Source organism: Pelmatolapia mariae, linkage group LG10_11 (assembly GCF_036321145.2).
Source record: "Pelmatolapia mariae isolate MD_Pm_ZW linkage group LG10_11, Pm_UMD_F_2, whole genome shotgun sequence".
In the NCBI taxonomy this organism is placed as follows: Eukaryota; Metazoa; Chordata; class Actinopteri; order Cichliformes; family Cichlidae; genus Pelmatolapia; species Pelmatolapia mariae.
This window is the reverse complement of record NC_086236.1, coordinates 73,154,237-73,179,428: the sequence shown is the minus strand read 5'-3', so window position 1 is coordinate 73,179,428 and position 25,192 is coordinate 73,154,237. Positions and strand designations below refer to the sequence as shown.

Genomic DNA, 25,192 nt, shown 5'->3' with positions numbered 1-25,192 from the left:
ACCCTCAGCTGGCCCCCTGCAGGACTGAATGAGGGTCCCAGAACACAAAGGCAGTACGGACATCAGAGCTCCTGGGAGGCAGCTCCTGACCTCTGACACCTGACCTCTGACCTGCTGTGATGGATGGAGGAGTGCTCTGTTTACTGCCCTCACAGCTGCAGCCATCAGGCACTAAACTGATTCTCGACCCTTTATTCGCTGTGATGTAATCTGATCCGAGCTGCTTCTCCGTTTGTTAACCAAAAAAGTGATGTGTGCAGATGTTTCAAGAAAAGAAAACTTTAACCTATGAGAAAAACTTTCTTTCTCTGTTTTTACTTTGTTGTTGTTTTTAAAGTTGAATTAATTTGATTTTTATTGTTATTGTTGCTCTCGGGTCGCGCGCACGACTTGAGCGCGCGCCAGCAGCAGTTTCCAGCTGTGCTCGTGAACCCGCCCGTCAGTTGCTGGTTTGTCCTGCGGTGCTTCGGCTCTTCTCTCTGCTCCTCTCCTCACCGCTCACCGCTGCTGTTCGTCGGTGTGGATACAGCCCGCTCTCCGGGTCCTCTTGCTCCTTCCTCCTGGCTGAAACTGCCCCTGCTCCCCTCTCCGTCCTCCAGCTTCTCCGACCTTCTTTGGAGAGCTCCTCGGGTTCTCCTTCGGTTCCCGGCTGACAGCTCCCCCAAGTCCAGCATCGCGTTGGACCTGCACGGGTTTCTGTACCTCCCGGATCTCCGGTTTAAAGTTTCCAGAGCCGGTTCTTTGAGGTCCAGCATGGGTTGGTGTGTCCCGGTTCTGCTGTCACTCATCGGCGCTCAGCTCGCTGCGGGAGTCCCGGACGGACCGGACGTCCAAGGTCAGAGAACCGAACCAACCTGCAGCTGATACTGTAACTGAAACCGAGTAAAACGGGATGGAAAGTAGTTTTGATCCTCGAGTACTGCACTGAAGTACTACTTTACTACACTCTACTTCATACTGACACATTAACTATAGCTGCTGATTTTATTCACTCCAAGCACGTTACTAATATTGTTTCAACGCTACACGTTACCAGTTTTCATATTACAGTTTTAGCAAACTTAGCAAATACATTGAAAAACAGCTTTTTAATAACTGGTGTTTATTAATGTTAATACCAGGTTTGTGTTACTAATATTGCACCACCAGCTTTCAGCTTATGAGTTCATAGCTAATGGGTTTATTAATAACAAATAAATCATTACTGATACTGTTTTAGTGTTGGTCTTAAGATTTTATGGGAAAAAGGTAAACGTGTTCTACATTTATATTAAATGTATTAATAAGCTTTTCATTATTACACCTTCTAACCAGGTGGTGTAAAATCTCCTTTTCTGTTCTTAAACCTATTAAAAACTAAACTATACTCATGAATTGCTCAAATTAAAATGTTTTATTTCTTCAATAAAAGTTCTTGAGATTGTATCAGATATCAGTCGATCACCTGAAGTCAGAAATCTTAGTACGGCAGTGATAAAAGGGGTTTATGGATGCACAAATCCTGGAAAACCTGGATATTTTAGTTTGGATTTCTAGTCCTGGAGACAGAGTGAGATGGTCTAAAACATCCCGAGGACGTGTTCGGCTCAGGATGCTGTTTCTGTGAAAGAAACTGTGCTGCTGAGGAAGTTGTAACAGCAGGTGGAAGCTGACAAAGGTTTCACCTCAGGCCTCACGTCCATGATGGAGCCTTTTTAATAAAGTTATCTGAATAACAGTCTGATAATAACATCAGTGCCTGCTAAAGACTCCAGTTCTGCTGAGTGCGTTATTAGTCCATTATAGTAATAAATAGTGATGGAGCTAGCTAGCACTAGCTGATAACTGAATGTGGTCGTTTCTGGCTCCAAAAAACTAAAAAGTCACTAAGTCACTAACACTGAACCTTTAAAATGTGGAGTCCAAAACCAGTGGATGATATCATGGCATCTATGTCCATCTACATACAGTCTGTGGTCTTAGAGATCCAGATTTTTAATCATACCTAACTTTCCAAAGTCCTTTTTGGAATAATACTGAAAGAACACAAAATGTGAATCTTCGTGGATCCCCACAGGTGTCCATATTGCACACGCTGTATAATCCACAGTGACAGCAGCTGCTGCTCACCGATGAATGTTACATAAAACACAGCAGCTGCATATTTGGGTGAATTGTCATGATTTTATTTTTCTGTGAGGACAGATTCACTCAGACTGAAGAGAAACACATACATGAGCAGTTTAAAATATTTGTGCAGATGGCAGAGACACCAAATAAAAACCAAGCAAAGAGTTCAGGACTGAGGCGCAAACCTCTGCTGGCTCTGGGCTGAGAGACCATCTTCACAGTGGCCTAATAAAGAGAACAGATGTTATAGATCAGCAGAATCACTGCTCCCATTTTTCAAGTGTTTAAAACAATCTGATGAGAAGAAAGCTTCCTCAGTGTGTCGGTGCTTTCACTGCTTTCTTCCACTTTGGGATTGTTTATAGTAACTTTCTGGGTTTCCAACAACATTTTTTTATCTTTTCAATTTTATCTTCTGGAAAACAGCTGCAAGAGATTTGGACCAAAACCGAGGACTTGAAAGGGGTTCCCTGTCTGCTAAGGATTCATTTTCTGTGACGTAAGCCCGCTGCAGACAGAGATCGTTTTCATCTTTAAATCTTTCATTTCATTAACAAATACTTTATTACCATTAAAACATGGAAAACAGGGTTTTGGAGGCGAGGCAGAGATTCTGTTGCTTTTAAGAAACGACAAACAAACTATAAAAAAGAAACTGTACTCAGTCAAGTGATCTGAGAAAAGGTGTTTAAAGTTTGCAGTAGTGACTTTATTTAGGACCAAGCGTTAACTCTGCAGACTGAAAGGTGGGCGTGGCCACTGTGGGGTCGCCTGCTGGTTTCACGACTCTTCTGCATTTTAAAGCCTCTACACTGGGATCAGTTTTAGCGTCAGCTGTGTCTGCGTGAGGCTGACCTGTTACTGTGTCTAACACTGAGCCACCTTTGTGAAACCAGTAAATTGAGCTTATGTTTATGGTCTGAACCCCCTCCTGCAGGCTGCATGGAGCTGACTCCTCTTTCTGCGGTGGTTCAGGTGCTACACTAGCCTCCAGTTTGAAGATCGTTGGGGTTTGTTATAAATCATCAGGAATCATCTGTTGTTATTGGACTAAGACATCCTGGCTGGTGTGAGGGTGGAGGGGCAGCAGGATGGAGCAGCAGGATTATCAGCTGTCTGTGTTGTTCTTCCTCTGTGGTGTTTGTGTTCAGCAGATGGACTGATCAGAAACTTCCTGAGTCGAGCTCACCAACGTAGCTTAGTTTCACAATAAAAAGCTGGAAGCTGCACTTTGAGGTTTGCTGCGTCGGTTCATGTATCAGCAGGTAAAGTGAGTCACTGCTTTCAGCATAGCCGACAACACCTCGCACTCTGCTCTGCTCTGCTTAGTGTCAATCAAGGCAAGCCGGCCCTTGCCCTGATTGATCTCTATCTCGCCTTCTGTCATTGGACCGTAGCTGCTTTGAAAGAGCCGCTCTGCTGAGCAGCTTCACTTTTGTGTTCCTGCATTGGTGGTCCCTAATCGGTTTTGTGTGCAGCTCACTCAGGGTAGAGATTTCTTATTTTTCTTTGGTTGTCATAGTTTAGGGTAATCAGCAAAGCCTGGAGGCTGGGCCAGGTACTCCTGAACCACACAGGTACTCCTGAACCACGCCTAGTCTGTGTAAGGATACGGGTTAACTTAACTTTTGTATTTTTATTTGTCTCGAAAGAGCATTCATGGAGCACAGGTTCCATTTATCTTAGATCAGGCGAGGTTTTTTCTTTGAGTCAAGTATTAAAAAACAATATTCTTGCATCCTTTGCAATGTTCAGACTACAATATTTTAGCTCCCAGAGGAATCTCATCTATTTGTCCCAGTGACATTAAACCACAGCAGCCGCTCTGACTCATGTGATCCTCGCCCAGAATTTTCTGGCGTGTTTGAAATCATCACTGTTAAATCTACAGTGGGAGGAGCGACAATTAGAGACACCCAGTGAGAACAAGAGGGGGGATGTAAACCACCTTCATGCATCTGTACAAATCCAGCTGAGGTGCAGGGTGTTTTTTTTCCTGGGAGGCAATGAAATATGTCTGTTGTCTTGTTTTGCAGTCTGAGCAGTTGAGTGATTGCAGGAAGTTTCAGATGTTAAAAAGGAAGCTTTAACTCTTGACCTCAGTATTGTTGTGACTTGGAGTCTAATTTAAACGTGCAAAGGTCAAAAGAAAGTCAGATATTAGCTGTTAGATGCTCAGATCCTCATATGATTCTAATAAAAAAAATGAAGAAGAAACCAATAAAGATGGTCTATAAGGAGGAGGGGGGTGACGGTGGGTCTCCTACATCTTTCTAAATTATTTCCATTTATCCATCAGTTATGTCTGCTTTAATCTGAAGAGCGTCCTGAGGGCAGGAGCTGATCCCAGCTGGCTGGAGAGAGAGGCGGCGTGTACCTTGGACAGCTCAGCAGGCGATCACAGAGTTTATGATTTTTAGTGTTGAACTTTCAGCCTTTCCATCAACCATTTCGAGGCAGTATCTGTTTCTACGTTAGGACAGAAAGTCTTAAAATATGCTGCCAGGCTTCGGCATCGACCTGACGCCGCCCGCACTTTTCCAGATGGAATGTTAAAAGTGTGCTGATTGTATGTAAAGGTTCTGAAACTGAGACCAAAACCAAACGAGTTTCATGTTGTCGATGATCAAAACAAAAGAGACTTGCCAAACATCTGTCCTGGTGTTGAATGTAATAAAAAGAAAAAAGTCCTTCTATCTGATGACTTTCTCAACAAATCGAAAACATCTGGAAATGAGCGAATTCCCTCATCGCTTTATTTCTTAGTTTTGATGCCTGTTATAACCAGATGTTTTTATTGTATCATTCTTTACTTATGGTTGTTGTTGGTGGTTATTTTTTTATACAAGTTACATTTCTGTGACATGTGGATTAATTAGTAATGACGAGAAAGTCAAACAGGATACTTCTCTACATCTTTGCTAAGATAATCAGTACAAAGATACTGCGATTGGCTGTTTTGGGACAGGGTTATACTCCTGTTCGAGTCCTTTGAGTGTCAGGTTTGTCTCACAGTGTTTCTGATGAAATTTGAACAGGAGTCAAAAACCAATTCAGCTTTTTTCTCTTTGAGGTTTCTGGGCTAACTGACTCTCGTGTTAACGAAACACTTGTGTGCACTCTTTCCTGCTCCTCAGTGATCGACGTGTTGGGTCTGCAGGACTCAAAGCAGAGCGTTGCAGCGGTGGAGAAGCTGTCTGGTGGTCTGAGCGCGCTCAGTGACATCTATGTGGTGTCCACGTTTAGGCTGCCGGCAAAGCTCGGAGGAGTTCTGCTGGGCATCTACAGCAAGCAGGACAACAGGAAGTACCTGGAGGTCGCCATCATGGGGAAGATCAACAAAGGTTGGTGGACGTGTAGCAGCTCACCCTCATCTGACTCCAGCTCTGATCCAAACACCATGCAAATCCTCTTTATTTTAAACTCTGCTGGAAATCTTAAACTTTCCACAGATCCCAAAAGTGTCAGGATGGATTTTGTTGAAATGAAACAGCAGAGCTGTAAAAGCTTTCCATGAAAGCATGAAGGCTGCGGTTTGAATACTTCACTGAGAGGAAACACCTCACCAAGAGGGTCAACGTAGCAGGTTCAGGACAAGGAAAGCAAGGAATGAAATGTGGCAGGAAAGGAAATACATCTTTAGTTTAGCAGCTGGTCCACAGTGTTTCTGTGACATCTGACAGAAACATTTTATTTTACCTTTGAACCCACGGGACCCTGGAGAGTAACACACCATACCGTGGATCAGTAAGGAGATTCCACAGATCACTGAGGAATCCCGAGACTCTGTGGGGTTCTTCAGGAGGTGTGATGGTCACTGCAAAGGTCCTAGTTGTTGTTGAAGATGTTTCATTAAAATCATTCAGCCAATGATGATGAAGGAAGTAAAAACCATTATGACCAACTTGTTAGAGTTATTCACACTGTTTCACTCCACTCACCAGAGAGACACTGAACAATCTGGGGACAAAAGCAGTCTTTAATATTCCACAGGTTAAACTACACTTTTATTTCCTCTACTTCAGGGGTGGGGAACTCCAGGCCTCGAGGGCCGGTGTTCTTCAGGTTTTAGATGTGTCCTTGATCCAACACAGCTGATTTAAAGGCTAAATGACCTCCTCAACATGTCTTGGGGCGTTTATCAATATGCGTACTTGTGCGTACTTGCGTTCTCGTGTACTCGTGATACGTCATCAGTCGGAGACCAAGTACTGTTCCAATTCGAAGTACGCATCAGGCCGAGAACGCGAAAAAGTCCCGGATGTGTTCTCGATCCGCCCGTTTCATCGAGCATGCATCGGTGTAGACTTGGTACAGCTAAATATCCCAGAATGCATTTCGTCCAAAACTCAACAGCGGACTCCCGGCACATCGTTTTCAACCCCCCCCCCCCCCCACCCCCCCCCCCCCCCCCCACCGCTCGAGGACTTCTCACTACTCAGGTTAAAGAAACCCCAGCAGCTGTCTATAGTATTGAGTGTCCACTAGAGTGCCTGGAGTTCCCCAGAGTCAGACTCTCTGACCTAAACAGCTCATCAGTTTGAGCTCTTAGAGAGTTTTATGTCAAAGAGAGGGCACAGAGTTTTCCATCACACTTGTTTGTTCATCTGTCTCTCTTCCACTGCATGTCTTTATCCTGTCTTCCTTCTCTCACCCCAACCAATCACAGCAGATGGCCCCGCCCCTCCCTGAGCCTGGTTCTGCCGGAGGTTTCTTCCTGTTAAAAGGGAGTTTTTCCTTCCCACTGTCGCCAAAGTGCTTGCTCATAGGGGGTCATATGATTGTTGGGTTTTTCTCTGTATGTATTATTGTAGGGTCTACCTTACAATATAAAGCACCTTGAGGCGACTGTTGTGATCTGGCGCTGTGTAAATAAAATTGAATTGAATGTATTGGAATTTCTGGTTCTGCACAGGCCGCTCTCTCAGGTTTCAGTTTGTGACATCAGTCTCTTACACGCCCTCTTGTCTTTGCTATAGATGAAAACATATATAACTTCAGGACTACGTCACCATCTACGTCCACTCGAGGTGCAGTGTCTACTTCTGTCATGAAGGCTGAACAGCAGAAACTTCTCACAGATTGTCCACTGACAGTTAGACATGGAGGAAAAACCTGTTGTCAAAAAATCAAATATGAACCTATTGATACATTCTGATGTAGTTTTTAAAGAGTTTCTAAAAAAAAACCCACAAGTGGCAAATAAAATATATCAACTGGTCCAGGAGCACATGGGCTGTAAAGATGCAGACACTAAGATGTGACGTTTCCACTGAGTGACACATTTAACCTGCAGACTCCACGCACGTCTGCGACATCAAACACACAGCTGAGCCTGACAGACTGAAGATCTGTGGAAACTCTGAGTCCTGCAGAACTGAGACGGTGGCTGATTACAGAGCTGGTAATCACGCAGAGCTCAATGATGTTTAATGAAGCTGAAACTGAACACTGTGCTCTGATGGTTCAGCTTTGAATGACGTTCATGAAACGAGCTTCAGCGTGGCTCTGTGGTGGGCGGGTGCAGTCTGGTCTGATAAGCTGGTCTCCGCCGGGCCGGCGCAGGAATCTGGTTCTGTTGTCGTTTTATAATCTTCTTCATCCTGATAATGACAGACTGCGAGTTCAGCCTGCAGCTGCTCTAACTACATGATTGCTGTAATCAGACTCCATGTTTCATTAACTACTCTGTGTTTGTGTTTTGGCTTAGACCGACCTTTGACCTTGTGATTTAGCTGTCTCAAAATGCTTTAGTCTGAATATGATCCACACAAATTTTGCAGAGAGCCTCCTCGCCTTGAAATTAGGCCAATAATGGGACTATTTCCAGCAGCGGATGAATCTGCACTGGGTTCTCTGGTGACAGTAATTTATGTTGAACTGAGCGCAGCTCTGTGGGACAGAGAAATAAGATACAACTATAACTTTTATCTTTACGCCACCACAGTTATTTTATCCTGGTAGTTTTATTTTCTTGGTGCTTCTCATGTTTTTATTGGTCAGCAGAGCTCCTTCTTCCTGCCGCTGCGAGCTGCCAGCCATCCGCTCCCTCAGACTGTTTATTCTTTTTAATTTTTTCCGTTACGCTTCTTCCATTTTCTCATCCACAGAGCACATGAAACCGTTGCCCTGATCGCCTACAAAACACTTTCAAACAAAAGCATTTAGAAATTAGAGCATGGGCAGTTCCTGTCTTTATGAGTAAGCTGTGGATGATTTTCTCCTGTTGACCCTCATAAATAACTTTCTTATTTGTATGTTAGTAACACTTTCTGTGTAGAAGACAGATAGGAGTTAAAAACTGGATTAATATTTGTTCAGTACTGCAGTCTAATATCGATGAGTCTATTTTTCTTTGATCAACATCTCTTAGGTTTGTTCTCATCTGCAGAGCTGTCCTCTTTAAAGCCCATTTGTGTAACTATTTCTAAATCCCGGTAGAATTGCAACCACATAAGCTAGCACAATAATTTTTTTTGCATATGAAACCGGAGGAGTGTACTTAAGCAACATGCATTCAGCTTGCCTCAGGTCGCAGTTTCCCTCCAGAAATGGCATATTTTCAAAAATTGCGTAAAAAGCGCTGGCAACAACAAAAACATTATAATCGAGAAACACGCTTTGCCGAGCCAATCAGCTGTTCACAGCACTTCCTACGTTGGAATAAACGTCAGCGCAAACTATCGCACGCCCGCCCTTACCTGCCAAAACCGGACGTGATGTCATTTTTGTGGGAAACGTAGTTTTTCCCTACAGGGCCTTTCAAAGGTTTGCTGGTGTTTGTGAAAGTCATGTTTGACTGTCTGTGTCATTTTGTGGGAGGCTCAGGACTTAAACTGCACTGTTGTTGGAAATAGTTTATTTTGATGCTTTTTTTGCAAATTGTTCATAAATTATTTATTCTCGTTTTTCCTGCAGTTTATAAAAATTGGTGCATCTCAAAAATTTAACTATAAAGACACTCAAAATAAATTTCCAGTGTTTGGAAAATATTTCATGCAACTTTTTGAATTTACAGTTTTGAGGGATAAACCTAGTTTATTGCACTTTTTTTTATGTAGTTACTATTGACTTAATGCATACATATTATTAAAATCTGGGATATAGCGGCTGTATTTACATATAGCAACTACTACGACAGGTAAATATATAAAGATAAATTCTGGCCGACTTGGTTCTCTGAGATGTGACAGACACACTAAACCTTCATGATACTTCTGTATCATTATTGTGTCTAATTATAGGTGTTGTTGCAATAACTTAATACTGCCACTGTTAGATCAAACTGCAAACTACAAGATGGTCATCTATAATCTTTAACCAGCGGTCACTGGCTCTGCATAATCTTAATATAAAACCTATAAAAACAGAGCTATGCTTTATATGTAAGTCTATAAAATACCCGAGAATAGTGCCGTGTTTGTGATCATGATGCATTTAAACCAAAAGTCAAACTGTTCATTTTTTTCTCTTCTTCTTCTACTCCATCTATTTCTGCTCCAACTACGACTTCTCTCTCCTCTCCTTTCTTTTACTATCTTTTGTTCTACCGTCCATGTTCTTCTTGTTCTTCAGTCCTGGTTCGTTACGTCAAAGCTGACGGGAAGGTCCACACCGTGAACATGCAGAACGCTAACCTGGCTGATGGACGGACTCACTCCATCATCCTGAGAGTCGGTGGCCTGCAGCGTAACAACATCAACATGGAGCTGTATGTTGACTGCCGACTGGCTGACTCCAGCCAGGGCCTGCCGCTGCTGGTTCCCCTGCCCAGAGAGGTGGAGATGGTGGAGATTAGACACGGGCAGAAGACTTACGCCCGACTCCAGGTTGGAGCAGCAGAAAATTAACGACCTGTTCAATGATTAAGGAAATATTACGGGTGTTTTTGAAATAGAAGGATATGTCAGGGGTAACTGCTGGTTGGACTAAACTCAATTTTTGAAGACATTGCTTGAGGCTGTGGAAATACAGATGAGACTTTTACTGTGAAGTAGAAGAACAGGGTTTAAATTACCTGACGAGCAGCCAGTTTGCTGAAAAAGTAGGAGGTAATTATTTGTGAAAGAGGGGGTGAAAAATGAGTCGCATAAACTCTGGATTAAAATCACTAAGTGGGGCAGGTAATATTAAAATCACTCCACCTCTCTCAGAGAAATAAATCCCATCTGAAAGGGCCTTTGTGTATGAGCCAGCACGGGGACGAGCACAGAGGAAAGTGAATAAAGCAGTGATGTGCAGCACCGCCAGTGGAACATTCGTCAGTGTCTGCACTTCACATGAGGAAAAAACCCAATTAAAGGGCGTGCTAATTACAGCCCTCTGCCAGTTTAACTGCGTCTGAGCTTCAAAGTGAGAGTGAGGAACACATTTTGATAAATGAAGGGAACGGTTCCCTCACAGTTCTTGCTCTGTTCCACACTTTCTCTCCTTCTTTGTTTCAGGGGGCTTTGGTGTCCCTCATGATGGCTTTAGGGGGCAGCGTTGCTAAAGCTGGATCTCTGACTGACTGCCCGTTCCAAGGAGACTCGTCATCCTATAACTCAGGTCAGCTCACTGGGATCTCACTCAGTGTGGCTCTCTGCACTCGGACCTTCAGAGAGAGCTGGTTTCTCCTGCAGCTTTACACTCCAGCTGATCATTTTCCAACTTTAATCAATTATATCCTGTGTGATATTAATAAACAGTGATGAATTCTTTCTCTTCCAGTGAGCGGCGAGGTGAACTCCATCCTGGGTGAGATTTGCTTTTTTTATTCAAATAATCAAAACCAATAATCACATTTGAGCTGATTTCTGATAACTGACTATACGTTTCCTGTCAGGTGACCACACCAAGGCTCTGATTGGCCAGCTCATTATCTTTAATCAGATCCTGGGAGAGCTGCGACAGGACATCAGAGAACAGGTGAGGCAGACAGACAGGTGAGAAAAAGTCTTCTGTTAGTAGACTTTCATGTTTCAGGGAGTACATTATATACAATACATGTTTCTTTATGTGAGCTCCATCCATGCATCCATCCATCCATTCATCTATCCATCCATTCATCTATCCATCCATCCATCTGTCCATCCATCCATCCATCCATCCAGCCATCCATCCATCTGTCCATCCATCCATCCATCCATCCATCCATCTGTCCATCCATTTATCCGTCCATCCATGCATCCATCCATCCATTCATCTATCCATCCATTCATCCGTCCATCCAACCACCCAACCATCCATCTGTCCATCCATTTATCCGTCCATCCATGCATCCATCCATCCATTCATCTATCCATCCATTCATCCGTCCATCCAACCACCCAACCATCCATCCGTCCATCCATTCATCCGTCATCCATTCATCTGTCCATCCATTCATCTGTCCATCCATCCATCCATCCATCCGTCCATCCATCCGTCTGTCCATCCATCCATCCATCCATCCATCCATCCATCCATCCATCCATCCAACCAACCATCTGTCCATCCATTCATCTGTCCATCCATCCATCCATCCGTCCATCCATCCATCCATCCATTCATCTGTCCATCATCCATCCATCCATCCATCCAACCGTCCATCCATCCATCCGTTCATCTGTCCATCCATCCATCTGTCCATCCATTCATCCGTCCATCCATCCAACCATCTTTCCATCCATTCATCCGTCCGTCCGTCCATCCATCCATCCAACCATCTGTCCATCCATTCATCTGTCCATCATCCATCCATCCAACTGTCCATCCATCCATCCGTTCATCTGTCCATCCATCCATCTGTCCATCCATTCATCCATCCATCCATCCATCCATCCAACCATCTGTCCATCCATTCATCTGTCCATCATCCATCCATCCAACTGTCCATCCATCCATCCGTTCATCTGTCCATCCATCCATCTTTCCATCCATTCATCTGTCCGTCCGTCCATCCAGCCAACCATCTGTCCATCCATCCATCCATCCATCCAACCATCTGTCCGTCCATCCGTCCGTCCATCCATCCATCCGTCCGTCCATCCATCCATCCATCCATCTGTCCGTCCATCCATCCGTCCGTCTGTCCAACCATCCATCCATCCAAACATCCATCCATCCATCCATCCTTACATCCACGATCAACTAATTTATCCCATGCCCAGCCAGTACACAGTGGATTAAAACAATGTCAAATAACAAACTAAAAACTTGCAATACAACCAAATTTCCACTGTGTGACATATCCCTGATCTCAGTTTGCAGTCACTTCCCAGAGCTCATAACCACAGGTGAGGGTTGGGACGTAGCTCAACCAGTAAACTGAGGACTTTTCTTTTACGCTCAGCTCTCAGTTCACCAAGAGTGAGATGTATAAATTTAAAAACACACAAACACAGTGAGGTAAAGGGAGAGAAGTAAAGTGGCTTTAACCTGAAAAGCTTGTCGGTGTGTTGTCATCGTCCGCAGGTGAAGGAGATGTCTCTGATCAGGAACACCATCCTGGAGTGTCAGGTTTGCGGTGAGTCGGCAGTGCTCTTTGTCCTCCTCGTAGTTTGAGTTTGAAATGCGAGGAAGTTCTGACTCTCAGCATCTCTGTCGCAGGTTTCCACGAGCCTCGTTCCCGCTGCTTTCCTAACCCTTGCTACAAAGGCGTGTCCTGCATGGAGAGTCTGCACTACCCAGGATACACCTGTGGTCCCTGTCCACCTGGAACCACTGGAAATGGGACACACTGCAGGGACATTGATGAGGTAACAATACAACTTCAACAGACAACAATGCCAGTACTGCACATTGGGGGTGTGCTCGGCTTATTTCCGGCTCTGTGTTTTTATTCTCAGACCGTACTGTTTTAACTCCTCCTTCTTTGAATCAACTCTTTAATGATTGGCTGCCCTTCACAAACAGCAGGCAGGTGGTTGAAGCGGGCCATAGATGACCATATTAGGGATATCCTCACTTACTGACATCATACAGATGTAAGAGTAGAAAAAATGAATCCTTGGCTTTTGGCTTTCGCATAAACTGACCTCATTATTTGAAGATTGATCACTGGAATAGTACATACATAATACGGAAAATAAGGAAAGGAAGAAGCTGTCACTTTAGAATAAGCACAACAACACTTAGTATATGTTTGTAAAGCCAGATGTGTGTTACAGTAACACCCGTCTTCTCTCTCTCAGTGCGAGGTGCAGCCATGTTTCTCTCCCCAAGCCTGTGTGAACACAGCTGGGGGGTTCAGCTGTCAGCCATGCCCTCCAGGCCTGTGGGGGGCACCACTGTCTGGAACTGGACTGGACTACGCTAAGACGCACAAACAGGTCAGGCAATGGACTGCACTTATTTTTAATTTTCCACTGGCACTCAGTTTAACTCTTTTTTTAACTTCAACTCTGGATTTATTTCTCTGTCCCGGGGTCACTCTCTCTCTCTCTCTCTCTCTTACACACACACACACACACACACACACACACACACACACACACACACACACACACACACACACAAAGGTGTGCTTGTTTTCTCTCTTTCACTGTACCTTTATGGGTGGATACAGTTTTGTGTCAGCATGTCTGCTGTATCCAGACTTCACACTGTTTTACAGCCCGAGTGCTGGATGTGTTTATTCTGGAAAACTGTGTTTATAAAAGGAAAATGCAGCTGGAAATAATTAAAAATAACTTATATTTATATATATATATATATATGTATATATATATATTTATATATACATAGAGAGAGAGAGAGATCGTTAGAGAGAGAAGCGAGAGAGAGAGCATTTTTGTAGTTTTTTAAACTTGTTTTTAACAAGTACATCAGGTGTCCCTGTAAGTGAGCCCTGACAGTGAGCAGCACTCTGGGCGTACTCACATAAATGGAAAATCAGTTCGACCTGTGCTTTTCCTGCTGTGATGAGCCAATGTGTCTGTAGAGGAAAGTGTTCTGAAAACCTGAATCTGTTTCTCAGGACTGTGTGGACATTGATGAATGTGTTGATCTACCTGACGCCTGCGTGCCAAACTCTGTGTGCGTCAACACTGTGGTGAGTTCACATCTCTGTTCTCTTCACACAGATAAAAATTCCTGTGATGTCTCTGCCGAGAACATAAATTTACCTGCACTTTGTTCTCTTCAGCCCCTTTTCCATTGGTACCTATTTGGATCGATTTGCCACAGTTTTCCGGGTTTTCCATGAGGTCATAGTACCTGGTACCAGGTAATAAATTAGTACATCCTCGACCGGGGTTCCAAGTGATCCGAGCAGGTACTAAAATGTGACATCATCAGACTGTGTGCAATTGGCTGCTTAGTGGCGTCACTCGATGAGTCATGAGAGCATCTCGTTCAGGAAAATCAAAACCGCCATTTTTGAAACCCAACAACGAGAGAAGCAGCTACAGAGACAATGCCGTGTTCCGGATTTTGACGAAAAGCCGCAGACCGAGCAGCAGGTATATCGTTAACTGGATGTTGCCTACTAATTATGGATGCTCTGCCATGTTGCTATGACAATGACCACGCACATTAGGTGGTACTCGATTGTAATGGAAAACCAGTCGATCCGAGTTGAGCAGTGGCAAGCCGTGGCGACTCGATCCGAGTAGCTACTACTGGAAAAGGGGCTTTCTCTGTTCTCTGTTCCCAGCTCAGTTATTCAGACACCTGCTGAGAAACAGCGCCCTCTGGTGGATATCCAGCTGTAACTCTGCTACGTTATATTTCTCTCTCTGCTCAGGGCTCGTACAAATGTGGAGGCTGCAAACCTGGTTTTCTTGGTAACCAAACATCAGGATGCTTCCCTAGGAAGTCCTGTGCTGCACTGACCTTTAACCCCTGTGACGTCAACGCCCACTGTGCCATGGAGAGGAACGGAGAGGTTGCCTGCAGGGTGAGGACATCAGACCTGATTGTTTCGAGTTTATGTAACTGTCATGTAACGATCCACGTTTCCACATAAATTACCTTTATGAACATGATGTTCCTCAGAGGAGCAATGACACGAGACAACCCTGTTTCAAAAGGACTAAACCTAAAAAACTTCCAAACAGTTTACTACTAACTGTCATCACGCTTCACAGCTCACTGAGCTCAGCTCAATGTAAACTAATCCACACCGCCCTCTAGTGGCATTTTGGAGTAGTGCTTTATGAAAAGTGACCAGAAAAAATGAAAACCAACAAATATATGCATAACATTTCTTTAGGTTTAGTTTTTTCATTTGGTCAAACTTGTTCAATGGTGGATCGTTTTTTGATACTGTGACGTGTTTTAATACCGCTTCGTCTTAAATATTCTTCTGTCCAATACGACATAGATTACAAAATTATGGATATAACGAGTTAAAACAAAAGCAGTAAACCCACTCATGATTAGGGTTAAAAATAAAAACTAATGAAAAATGCAGAAGCGTTAATTAACCTTTTGATTTAGTTAAACAGAAAGAAAAACTTCGGTTTTATGATAGCACCGATAAGGTCGTATTGCCTCAAGTCTGTCATGAGCTTTCACGATGTTCTCAACATTTAGAGCATATAATCACCCTCCTGGTGCACACATTGTCAGTAAATGAGGCGATGGCTCATCTGAAGTTGGAAAAGGTCAGACAAACCATTAACGGCTAATAAAGTACGGTGGACGTCCACCGTAATGTTGTCTGTACAATAAGAAGTTTTACGCCTTTGTACTTAGTTTTTCAGATATATTTGCAGTTTCATGTAAACAGACCAGAGAATCACCTGGATGAACCTTTTTATAATTATCCCACAATAACAGTGTGTGACGTGTGTGTTTCCAGTGTAATGTGGGCTGGGCCGGCAACGGGAACACGTGCGGTATGGACACGGACATTGACGGGTATCCCGACCGCTCTCTGCCCTGCATGGACAACGACAAACACTGCAAACAGGTCAGACATATGACTCAATCACTGTATGGTGTCACATGTGATCACCTGTTGTTGATTGATAATAGGTCATTAGATCAATTTAGTAATTAAACTCTAAAAAGTAATTTGGACTGTGATGTGTGTGTGTGTGTGACCTGCTGTCTTTGTCCACCAGGACAACTGTGTGTTCACACCAAACTCTGGCCAAGAGGACGCCGATAACGACGGGATTGGAGACCAGTGTGATGAGGACGCTGACGGAGACGGCATCAAAAACGTGGAGGTTAGAGACCACGAATGCATCTGTCAGTGGCTGTCATGGCTGTGATGTGGTCATGTGACATGTCCTCTGGCCCTCAGGATAACTGTCGTTTGGTTCCTAACAAAGACCAGCAGAACTCGGACAGCGACTCTTTTGGAGACGCCTGTGATAACTGTCCCAACGTCCCCAACAGCGACCAGAAAGACACAGACAACAACGGACAGGGAGACGCCTGCGACCAGGATATCGATGGAGACGGTTAGAAACCGCCATCAGACCTCGCAGGAGACACGTGAATCTATATTGCCCTCTAGAGACAAAGAGCAGGAACTACAGGAGCTGTGAAGCAAATTAAGCTCTAGAAGTTTGATGTCTTTAAGGCTGTTTATTTACAGAAACATGCAAACTGGTGAAGCCACAGCGCTGCATTAATCTCCTTTATAACCATTAAACAAGACTGGTGAATGGCTTTGTGTTCAGGTATTCCCAACGTTCTGGATAACTGTCCAAAGGTACCGAACCCGATGCAGACAGACAGAGACAGAGATGGAGTCGGAGACGCCTGCGACAGCTGTCCTGAGCTCAGCAACCCAATGCAGGTACAAACACTCAGGCCCTGTGGCACGCTACGTTTTATTGGACATAAATAATCACACATGTAATTTAAATTTGTTTTAATAAAAATAGCAAACAAAAAACACTAAATGTTAATGCTGAGAAATGTTATGAAAAGTATTTGCGTATTGCATTTTTGTTGTTGTTGTGACTTTTTTAGTTGTGAGAAAGTCAAAAGAATTAAAAGGTCACACCAACATCTCACAACTGAGGCGGCTGATTAATAACAGCTCGATGTAAAAACAGCATTTCTGGGTGTTTCAGCAGTAAACAGAGACAGCGTAACACGGTGTGCACAAATAACTCAGTAACAATTGTTGTGTGTTTGTAACTAGCAATAGCAGAAAGGTCAGAGGTCACAGTCTGTCTTCTTTCTTCTGCAGACTGATGTAGACAACGACCTGGTCGGAGATGTTTGCGACACCAACCAGGACACGTATGTTTGGGAAACACACACACACACACACACACACACACACACACACACACACACACACACACACACACACACAAAACCCCGTTCAGCTATCTTAGTGAGAACCTTCATTGACATAATGCTTTCCCTAGCCCCTTACCCTAACCCTAACCATTAAAAATGAATGCCTAATCCTGACCCTTACTCTAAACTTAACCATAACCTAATTGTAACCCTGACACTAAAACCACATTTTGAGCCTCAAAACGGCCTTCAAACTTCTGAGGACCGGTGAGTGTGTCCTCACAAGTGACTGTTGGTTCTCACAAGTATAGTAGAATGCAGATTTCGGTCCTCACAAAGATAGCTAGACAGGAACACACACACACACACACACACACAGATCTATTTTAGTTTTCTACTTTTTGATGCCATAAAACATTTAAAAATGCAATGAAAATTAAAAAATGATGTAAAACTTGTTTTCTAGTTGCAGTTGAGTTTTCATGGGATTCATTCAATGTTATTTTATTTATATAGCGCCAAATCACAACAACAGTCGCCTCAAGGCGCTTTATATTGTACAGTAGATCGTACAATAATAGATACAAAGAAAAACCCAACAATCATATGACCCCCTATGAGCAAGCACTTTGGCGACAGTGGGAAGGAAAAACTCCCTTTAACAGGAAGAAACCTCCAGCAGAACCAGGCTCAGCGAGGGGCGGGGCCATCTGCTCAGAGAGGGGCGCCTTAAGGCGCTTTAATTCTAAATCTAGATCTAAATTACACTGTAGCTTAAAAATTAAAATGTCTTTGTTTGAAGTGATTTCATTTTTATTTTCAATTAGTTTCAAACACTGTCAAACAGGCTGTTTCTGATAAATGTAAGTATGTTTTATTAACATACATTTAAGGATAGGAATACTGTATATGTCTTATGTCTTATGACAGCCTCGAACTACAAGCCAGCTGTGTCACTAAAATTGGCCACACCTCTAAGTTTAAGCTAAATCGGTATTCAAGTAATACTGTATATATATATCTATATATATATCTATATATAGATATATATATAAAAACAACTTAATTAGAAGAAAATATTGATGTCTATGGAGACTGACTCACTTTCATAGCCAGGCTTTAGTGGGCATACAGTTCCATGTTTAAAAATGGACAGTAATTCTAAGAAACAGAAACCTGCTCATTAAAGGGAGAAACACGGTCACTTATTTAACATCTGCAGGGACGGCGACGGTCACCAGGACAGCAGAGACAACTGTCCAGACATTCCCAACAGCTCCCAGCTGGACTCCGATAACGACGGCCTGGGAGATGACTGCGACCACGACGATGACAACGACGGCATCCTCGATGACTACGACAACTGCAGACTGATCGTTAACCCCAATCAGAAAGACTCAGATGGTAACAATCATATAAAAGCCCACAAAGGCTAAAGAACCAGAACCTGCTGCTGTGTATCATCCATTTATTATTTTTTAAAGAAAATATGATAGAAAATTAGACTCGGGTTAGTTAACACAATTAACCTCTTGAACTTTACATTTTCTGTGTGATTATTACTTTTATATTCTTACTGAATAGTTTATTATAAAATGTATACTTTTGGTTTCAAAGGATTTAAACATCCTGGTTACATATCGGTGTAGTAATGTCTGCAATCAAATGTGGCCCATTTTGGAAAAGTTATCACAAGTCTTTTGTTGGAGCTACATTCATGTTATTTTGTTGTATTTGCCATCAAAGTGTTTCTAATGTTGGTATTACCCTCAGTGAATTTTGCATGTACAGGTCAACAGTAGCAAAGCTGTGCATTGTGTTTTTCTGGCAGTAAATAGAACTGTGTCGTCTGCACAGAGAAGTAACTTTATTCATAGAAATCCAGTGAAGTTCTGGATTTAAACCGCTGCACCGTGTCTGTCTGCAGTGAACGGTATCGGAGATGTTTGTGAGAACGACTTTGATAACGACGCTGTGATGGATTTGCTCGATGTGTGCCCGGAGAGTGCCGAGGTCACTCTGACAGACTTCAGAGCCTATCAGACTGTCATCCTGGACCCGGAGGGTGACGCACAGATTGACCCCAACTGGGTGGTGCTGAATCAGGTAACTTTGGTAGTCTTATGTGAATATGGCTGTTTATCAAGTACAACTGTTTCTCCACCAGTTCTGTACTAGAAAATGTGCATAATCGCTTGTCCATTGGTGTTAAACAAAAAGTAATCACAGATGCATAAAGTCGGTAAAAGCATTAACAAGAAAATGTAACTGATACTAACGTTTCTTTCTGGTGGACTGGAAGCACAACAAGGGTGCCTATTTTGCTCATTTCCAGCACCAGCTGGACTCTACTACCATATTTGTCTCAGGCTATAAACAATAACTCCCTGTGTAATCTCGATGTTCTCTTTCCTCAGGGTATGGAGATTGTCCAGACGATGAACAGCGATCCTGGTTTAGCCGTAGGTACGAGTTCCACTTTAAAGTGGAGAATTCATAGCTGTCCTCTGGTCCTGGTCCTCGAGCAGATCATCACCTCCTCCGTTTGTCTGCAGGCTACACGGCATTTAATGGCGTTGACTTCGAGGGAACGTTCCACGTCAACACGGTTACGGACGACGACTACGCTGGCTTCATCTTTGGCTACCAGGATTCATCCAGCTTCTATGTGGTGATGTGGAAACAGACAGAGCAGGCTTACTGGCAATCCATACCTTTCAGAGCCATGGCCCAACCCGCCCTGCAGCTCAAGGTTTCTATTCTGTTCTACTGTTCTTTAATGCACATTTAATCAGCAGAAACCAGTATTGCATCATGTGTTGGCAGGTTGTAATGCCTGCTGCTCATTCTTGAAGAGTTTAGTTGTCTCATTCAGGACGTTGCACCCCCTGCACTCCAAATTTCTCCCTGTGTTCATCCTGCAGGCGGTAAAGTCTCGGACCGGACCAGGTGAGTTCCTGAGGAATGCCTTGTGGCACACAGGAGATACACCTGGAGAGGTGAAGCTGCTCTGGAAGGACCCGCGAAACACCGGCTGGATGGACAAAACGTCCTATCGCTGGCAGCTCAGCCACCGACCGCAGGTGGGATACATCAGGTGAGAGCACAGACAGACCCCCAGGGAGGTCTGACTAAAGTATCTTAAATACTGCAGTGTGACAGTATCCTGTACTACACTCTTATTTGGATGTACTCCATAGCACATGCAGAGTGCAGGACAGGAACTTGAGTACTATGTAGTACTCTCGCTCTGTGGTTTTAACTCTTGCCTGTTTTTTAGTGTAGTATTAAAGCCTGCAGTATGCAGGCTGCTGTAGTAAAGATATCATGAATAATCTGTAGAACAAATACTGCAGTAGACTAGTAGTACTCTGTTGTACTCACACCTTGCAGCTTTGTTAAAACATCGTCAAAAATGTACTTTGTGCAGATACTACAGTAGTCTGAAGTACTAACAATGAGTACTCATTTGTTGTAGCACAAATAGTGCAGTTATGTATATTATATTTACTAAGTCCAGATACTGCAGTACTCTGTAGTACTCCCTCAGCCTGCAGCTGTGTCCCTCACGCTCATCTATTTTCTGTCTCTTTCTTTCTTTTCTCTTTACTGCATTCTTCACCCTCTGAAACTTCTTTGTGGCTTCGGGGCCCCCCGGTACTCCATTGTACTTGTCTCCATGACGACCAAAGCCCTGGCAAGAATCCACCTCAGTGGCCATTGATATGCAGATCATAGGGAGAGACAGCCACACTGAAAAACTTTATCCAATAAAATATCTACTGTACCCACTCGAAGTGCTAAATCAGTCGTTAATAAGACCTCGAGTCATGTTACTGAAAAGTGAGCCTGACTCAGATCCACTCAAAGTTACACTCTTCCTCCGTGCGGTTTTATTTCTGTAATACATTTGTATTTATTAGATTGATTGATTGATATTAAATGTTACAGTGTTACAATGCTCACTGAAGGATAAATGATTGGATTCTGGTTCTTCCAGTGAGTTTCATGATTCTCAAAACTTTTATGTTTTTGGAAATGGCAGCAGATTAAATAAAAGTCTGGATTCACATTCTTTAGCCGGTCAGGAGAAGAAAGAGAAAAGCAAAGAAATAAAGGCAGAGAGGCAGGAGGAGGAGGAGGTGGAGGTTTTCAGAAAGTCTCTTCAGAGAGTCCGAGGTTGTTCGCACTCTTTTCTTCCCTCGTCTCTCCTCTTTGCATTTTTCAGCTCAGTACTTTAGAGCTGCTGCTGAGACTTTCTGTGCAGTTTGGACATGTGACTGAAAATAACGAGTGCAGAAATGAAGGTTTTACCTCCAATCTGTTTGCATCGTTTCATTAAAACTTAGTACGTCTGATGATTCATCCAAATGTGGCACAAATATTCAGAAAATGAGAAATAAAAGTATGTTTACTTATTTATTACAGACATTATGTGAAAATTAGGTTTTCATCCTACTTCATACACTCTTCTAGGTATCCACGTAATTCCCAATCCGATCTATTATTTATCCCAAGGAATGTTTGGTTTCTAACAGGTTTGTATTGCAAGGTTGGGTTTGGGTTCCAGAGTTCATGTTTATCTTTAGGAAACTTTGTTCTCCAAACGTCACAGCAGTTATCTTCTGGAGTGTTTGCATTTTTATCTCTGAAACTGCTGGATTCCAAATCCTTACCAATCATTTACCCAAGAATCATTTATTTGCTAGCCTGACGCCTGATGCTAGTATTCAACCCTAGGAGTGATTGGCTTCTAACCTGGAGCATCGCCGTGTTCTTGTGGTTTTAGGGTGAAGCTGTTTGAAGGGACACGCGTGGTGGCAGACTCTGGCGTTGTGGTCGACACCACCATGAGAGGAGGACGGCTCGGTGTCTTCTGCTTCTCCCAGGAAAACATCATCTGGTCCAACCTGCGCTACAGATGCAATGGTAGGACCGCTGACCCTGCTTGGCATTCTGTCGTTTTATTTGTTTCTGGGGAGTCCTGGAATATCTTGATAAGCCTTTTATGGTGCTAAAATGTGACTGCTGTGTTGAAGTGGACGATTGTGTTACCAGTGACACCGATTCACCTTCAGACTTTCCAGTTTTTCCTGAACATACAATAAGTTCTTAAAACAAGCCCATAAAATCCTAAAACTTTGCCTGATTTAAATACCACTGATCTCACATCCAAGATCATCTTCTCACATGGTTGAATGACTTCCTGGAAGCTCGGTTCTGACCACAAACATGCAAACACCAGCTTCTGTCCTGAAGGGATCCTAGCTTTGTTTCAAGGATCGTCACTACTGATGAGAGCTGGATCTGCGGCTGCCACCAAGCAGTTTTCAGATCAAGAGTCCACAGTTCCCAAGTCCAGAGGCAACTTGTCAAGGACCTGGTGAGGACTGACCCCAAGAGTTTGATCATTCACGGAGTTGTGAAAATCTGTGAAATGTGAACATTTTTTATTTCCGTGCTGTTACACCAACTTAGTCTTTGCTCACCACATGGAGCTCTTGTCCCATTTGGCTCGTTGTGACTTCATCCACAAAGTGAACACTTGTTAAAGGATCACTGTTTTGACTCACAGGTCCAGCTCATATCACAGTTACACCAGTACAAGTGCAGCGCACTTCTGTACTGGCATGGCCCAGAGGAAGGAAGATGATCTTGAATGGGAGATTGGCTAATCTGTAGTGAGGCAGGGTTTTTATTTTTGGCCGTAAAAGGCTGATGAATGTAGTCGTCACCCTGCGGGGGGATGTCTACTGAAGATCTCAGTCACCTCGACCTCAAGGTCGGAGGTCAGGTTTTCTGAAAAGCTTGTAAATGTGATAATAGAGGAGGAACCAGTATTTGGGAATTTTAGAAGATTTTTTGAACTTTTTTGAACTTTAAAAAAATTTTTTTAAATCTAAACAGCCTTCCTGCTATCATTTTTACCCCTCGGCCGTAAAAGGCTGATTGAATACTGTCAGCACTCCACAGATGGCACTCCTTGGATCTACAGGAAGGGTGCACATCCTAGTTGGTAAATACAATACCTGGAGAATGAGCCAACGTAGGATTTTCAAATTGTTACCATGCATCTACTAACAAACTCTCACGAGTCTAAATTTCGATTGACCTTCAACTCAAGTTTTCTGAAAAGTTTGTGAACACACTGATAACTCCATAAGTATGTCTCTAAGATTTTCAAATTGATGCCATAGTTTCATCTACAAGCAGGCTGAGGGGTAGCACTGGCTCAGGAGATCCACGCTGACCCACTCTAACCAGAACCTGAACCATGTGCAGTCCAGTTCTGCTCTGCTGAGCTCAGAGTCTGCAGTCCAAGATGGTGGAGCTGGTGTTTGTTCCTGAAATGAAATACTCAGAGGAAAGGCCCCAAATTATGTTGTTGCACAATTAGAAGCTCACATGCATTAATATTTAATAACCCATCGTCCTTCCTGTTCATTTTACCTCTCATGTCTACAGAACTGAAAAATCCCAATAAGATCAGGGCTTAAAGACTTGTGTCCACTTTTCAGTTGGTATCTGCAGGAAGTACAACCTGCTGACACTCTTCTTTCTGCTCATTTCCTTCTTTATTCCAGACACGGTGCCTGAAGACTTCCAGACTCATCGTCAACAAGTTCTGATGCACATTCAGGTCTGAGAGCTGCAAGTGGACTGTTAACACAACCCCACACACCATTAAAACATGAGTACACACAGAGCTTCTCTGAACCCACTTTAACTGTAGTCTGAATGCCAGCTGAGAAAGTCCAGTCTGAATGAGCGAGTGTGTTTATGTGTGTGTCACGAATGATATGAAAGAGAGAAAGCAGCCAAAGAGCGAACAGTCTGGGGAAAGCACCTGAACGCATCATCAGGGTCCTTCTACGTGACGTTTGAGTGTCTCGGTTTGTTTTTTTAACATAAACATGGAAACATACGACAGAAACTAAGGAGAAGAAGAATAGGTCCACGTTAACATTTAGTGTATGATAGTAATGATATGTACCTTTTTTTTAAATTGTCAGTGAGTTTGTGTGACTGTAGGAGAAGTTGTGTATCTCAGTCTGTCTCATTAATAACCGGAGCGAAATAGAGAATGAGCTCAAAATGTGTCAGGGTGCACTTTACGTACACGTGACATCATTAAACCTTTGGAGGGTTTATCTTGATTATCTTTGGAAGCCAAAATCATAATTGACCCTAAAATCAGATTAACGCCCTCACAGTGGTTCTAGGACTTTTCCATCTGCAGGTGAAACTAAGTAAGAGTGAAGAGCAGCAGCTTCACTCTGTGAATATTCCTGTTTTCGAGGAATTCAACCCCAAATACAATATTACATTTTTCTCGTGAGCCTGCAGTCCTCGATCATCTCCTGTCCAGTTTGCTGTGAAGCTCCAGCAAACGAAATAATCCAGGTTTGCTTCTTTTATTCCAGATTTGCTTCTTTTATTTTCTGAACAGCGATGCAGCGTGAAAGCTGTCACTTGTTGCTTCGTCTCCACGACACGTCGGCGCGCTCGTCTTTCATTCGTGTTCCCCCAGACTCTCCTCTCTCTGCTTGTTACTGATCTGGGTTTATTTCAAGTTCATCACCGATGTTTAAATCAGACAAAGACGTGTAAATCAGCATCCTGACAGCCAGAAACACACACACAGACTTCATTTCCAAAACAGCGTGCGTCCTCTTACAACAAAGAAGAAGGAACAAAGATTTCTGAATCGTTTTTGGACCTTTTTTAACAAATCAGATTGTCTCAGTTTAACTGAGCAGCAAACACAAACCTCTCGTGCTGAGACCTGATAAGCTAACGTTACAGAGAAGAGTCTTTGATTCAAACAAAAAGTGAAATGTATGTTTTGTGTGTCTTCAAATGTAATGTAATATGTTTGTTGAAATAAACCCAACCATGACTTTTCCTACAA

The 25,192-nt window shown here is 43.2% G+C and overlaps 1 protein-coding gene across 1 annotated transcript; it reads left to right on the top strand.

The window, feature by feature from the left end:
- The first annotated feature begins 413 nt into the window (after positions 1-413).
- Positions 414-25,192, top strand: thbs3a (thrombospondin 3a). Its single transcript, XM_063486288.1, has 23 exons — positions 414-835; positions 5,247-5,453; positions 9,685-9,938; positions 10,554-10,656; positions 10,819-10,845; positions 10,934-11,016; positions 12,544-12,595; positions 12,679-12,827; positions 13,263-13,400; positions 14,048-14,122; positions 14,816-14,968; positions 15,875-15,985; positions 16,140-16,247; positions 16,325-16,484; positions 16,707-16,825; positions 17,225-17,277; positions 18,503-18,684; positions 19,208-19,386; positions 19,698-19,746; positions 19,836-20,032; positions 20,205-20,377; positions 22,070-22,209; positions 23,865-25,192. Exons 1-23 carry the CDS (start codon positions 754-756, stop codon positions 23,924-23,926), a joined length of 2,856 nt encoding a protein of 951 aa, XP_063342358.1. The 5' UTR covers positions 414-753; the 3' UTR covers positions 23,927-25,192.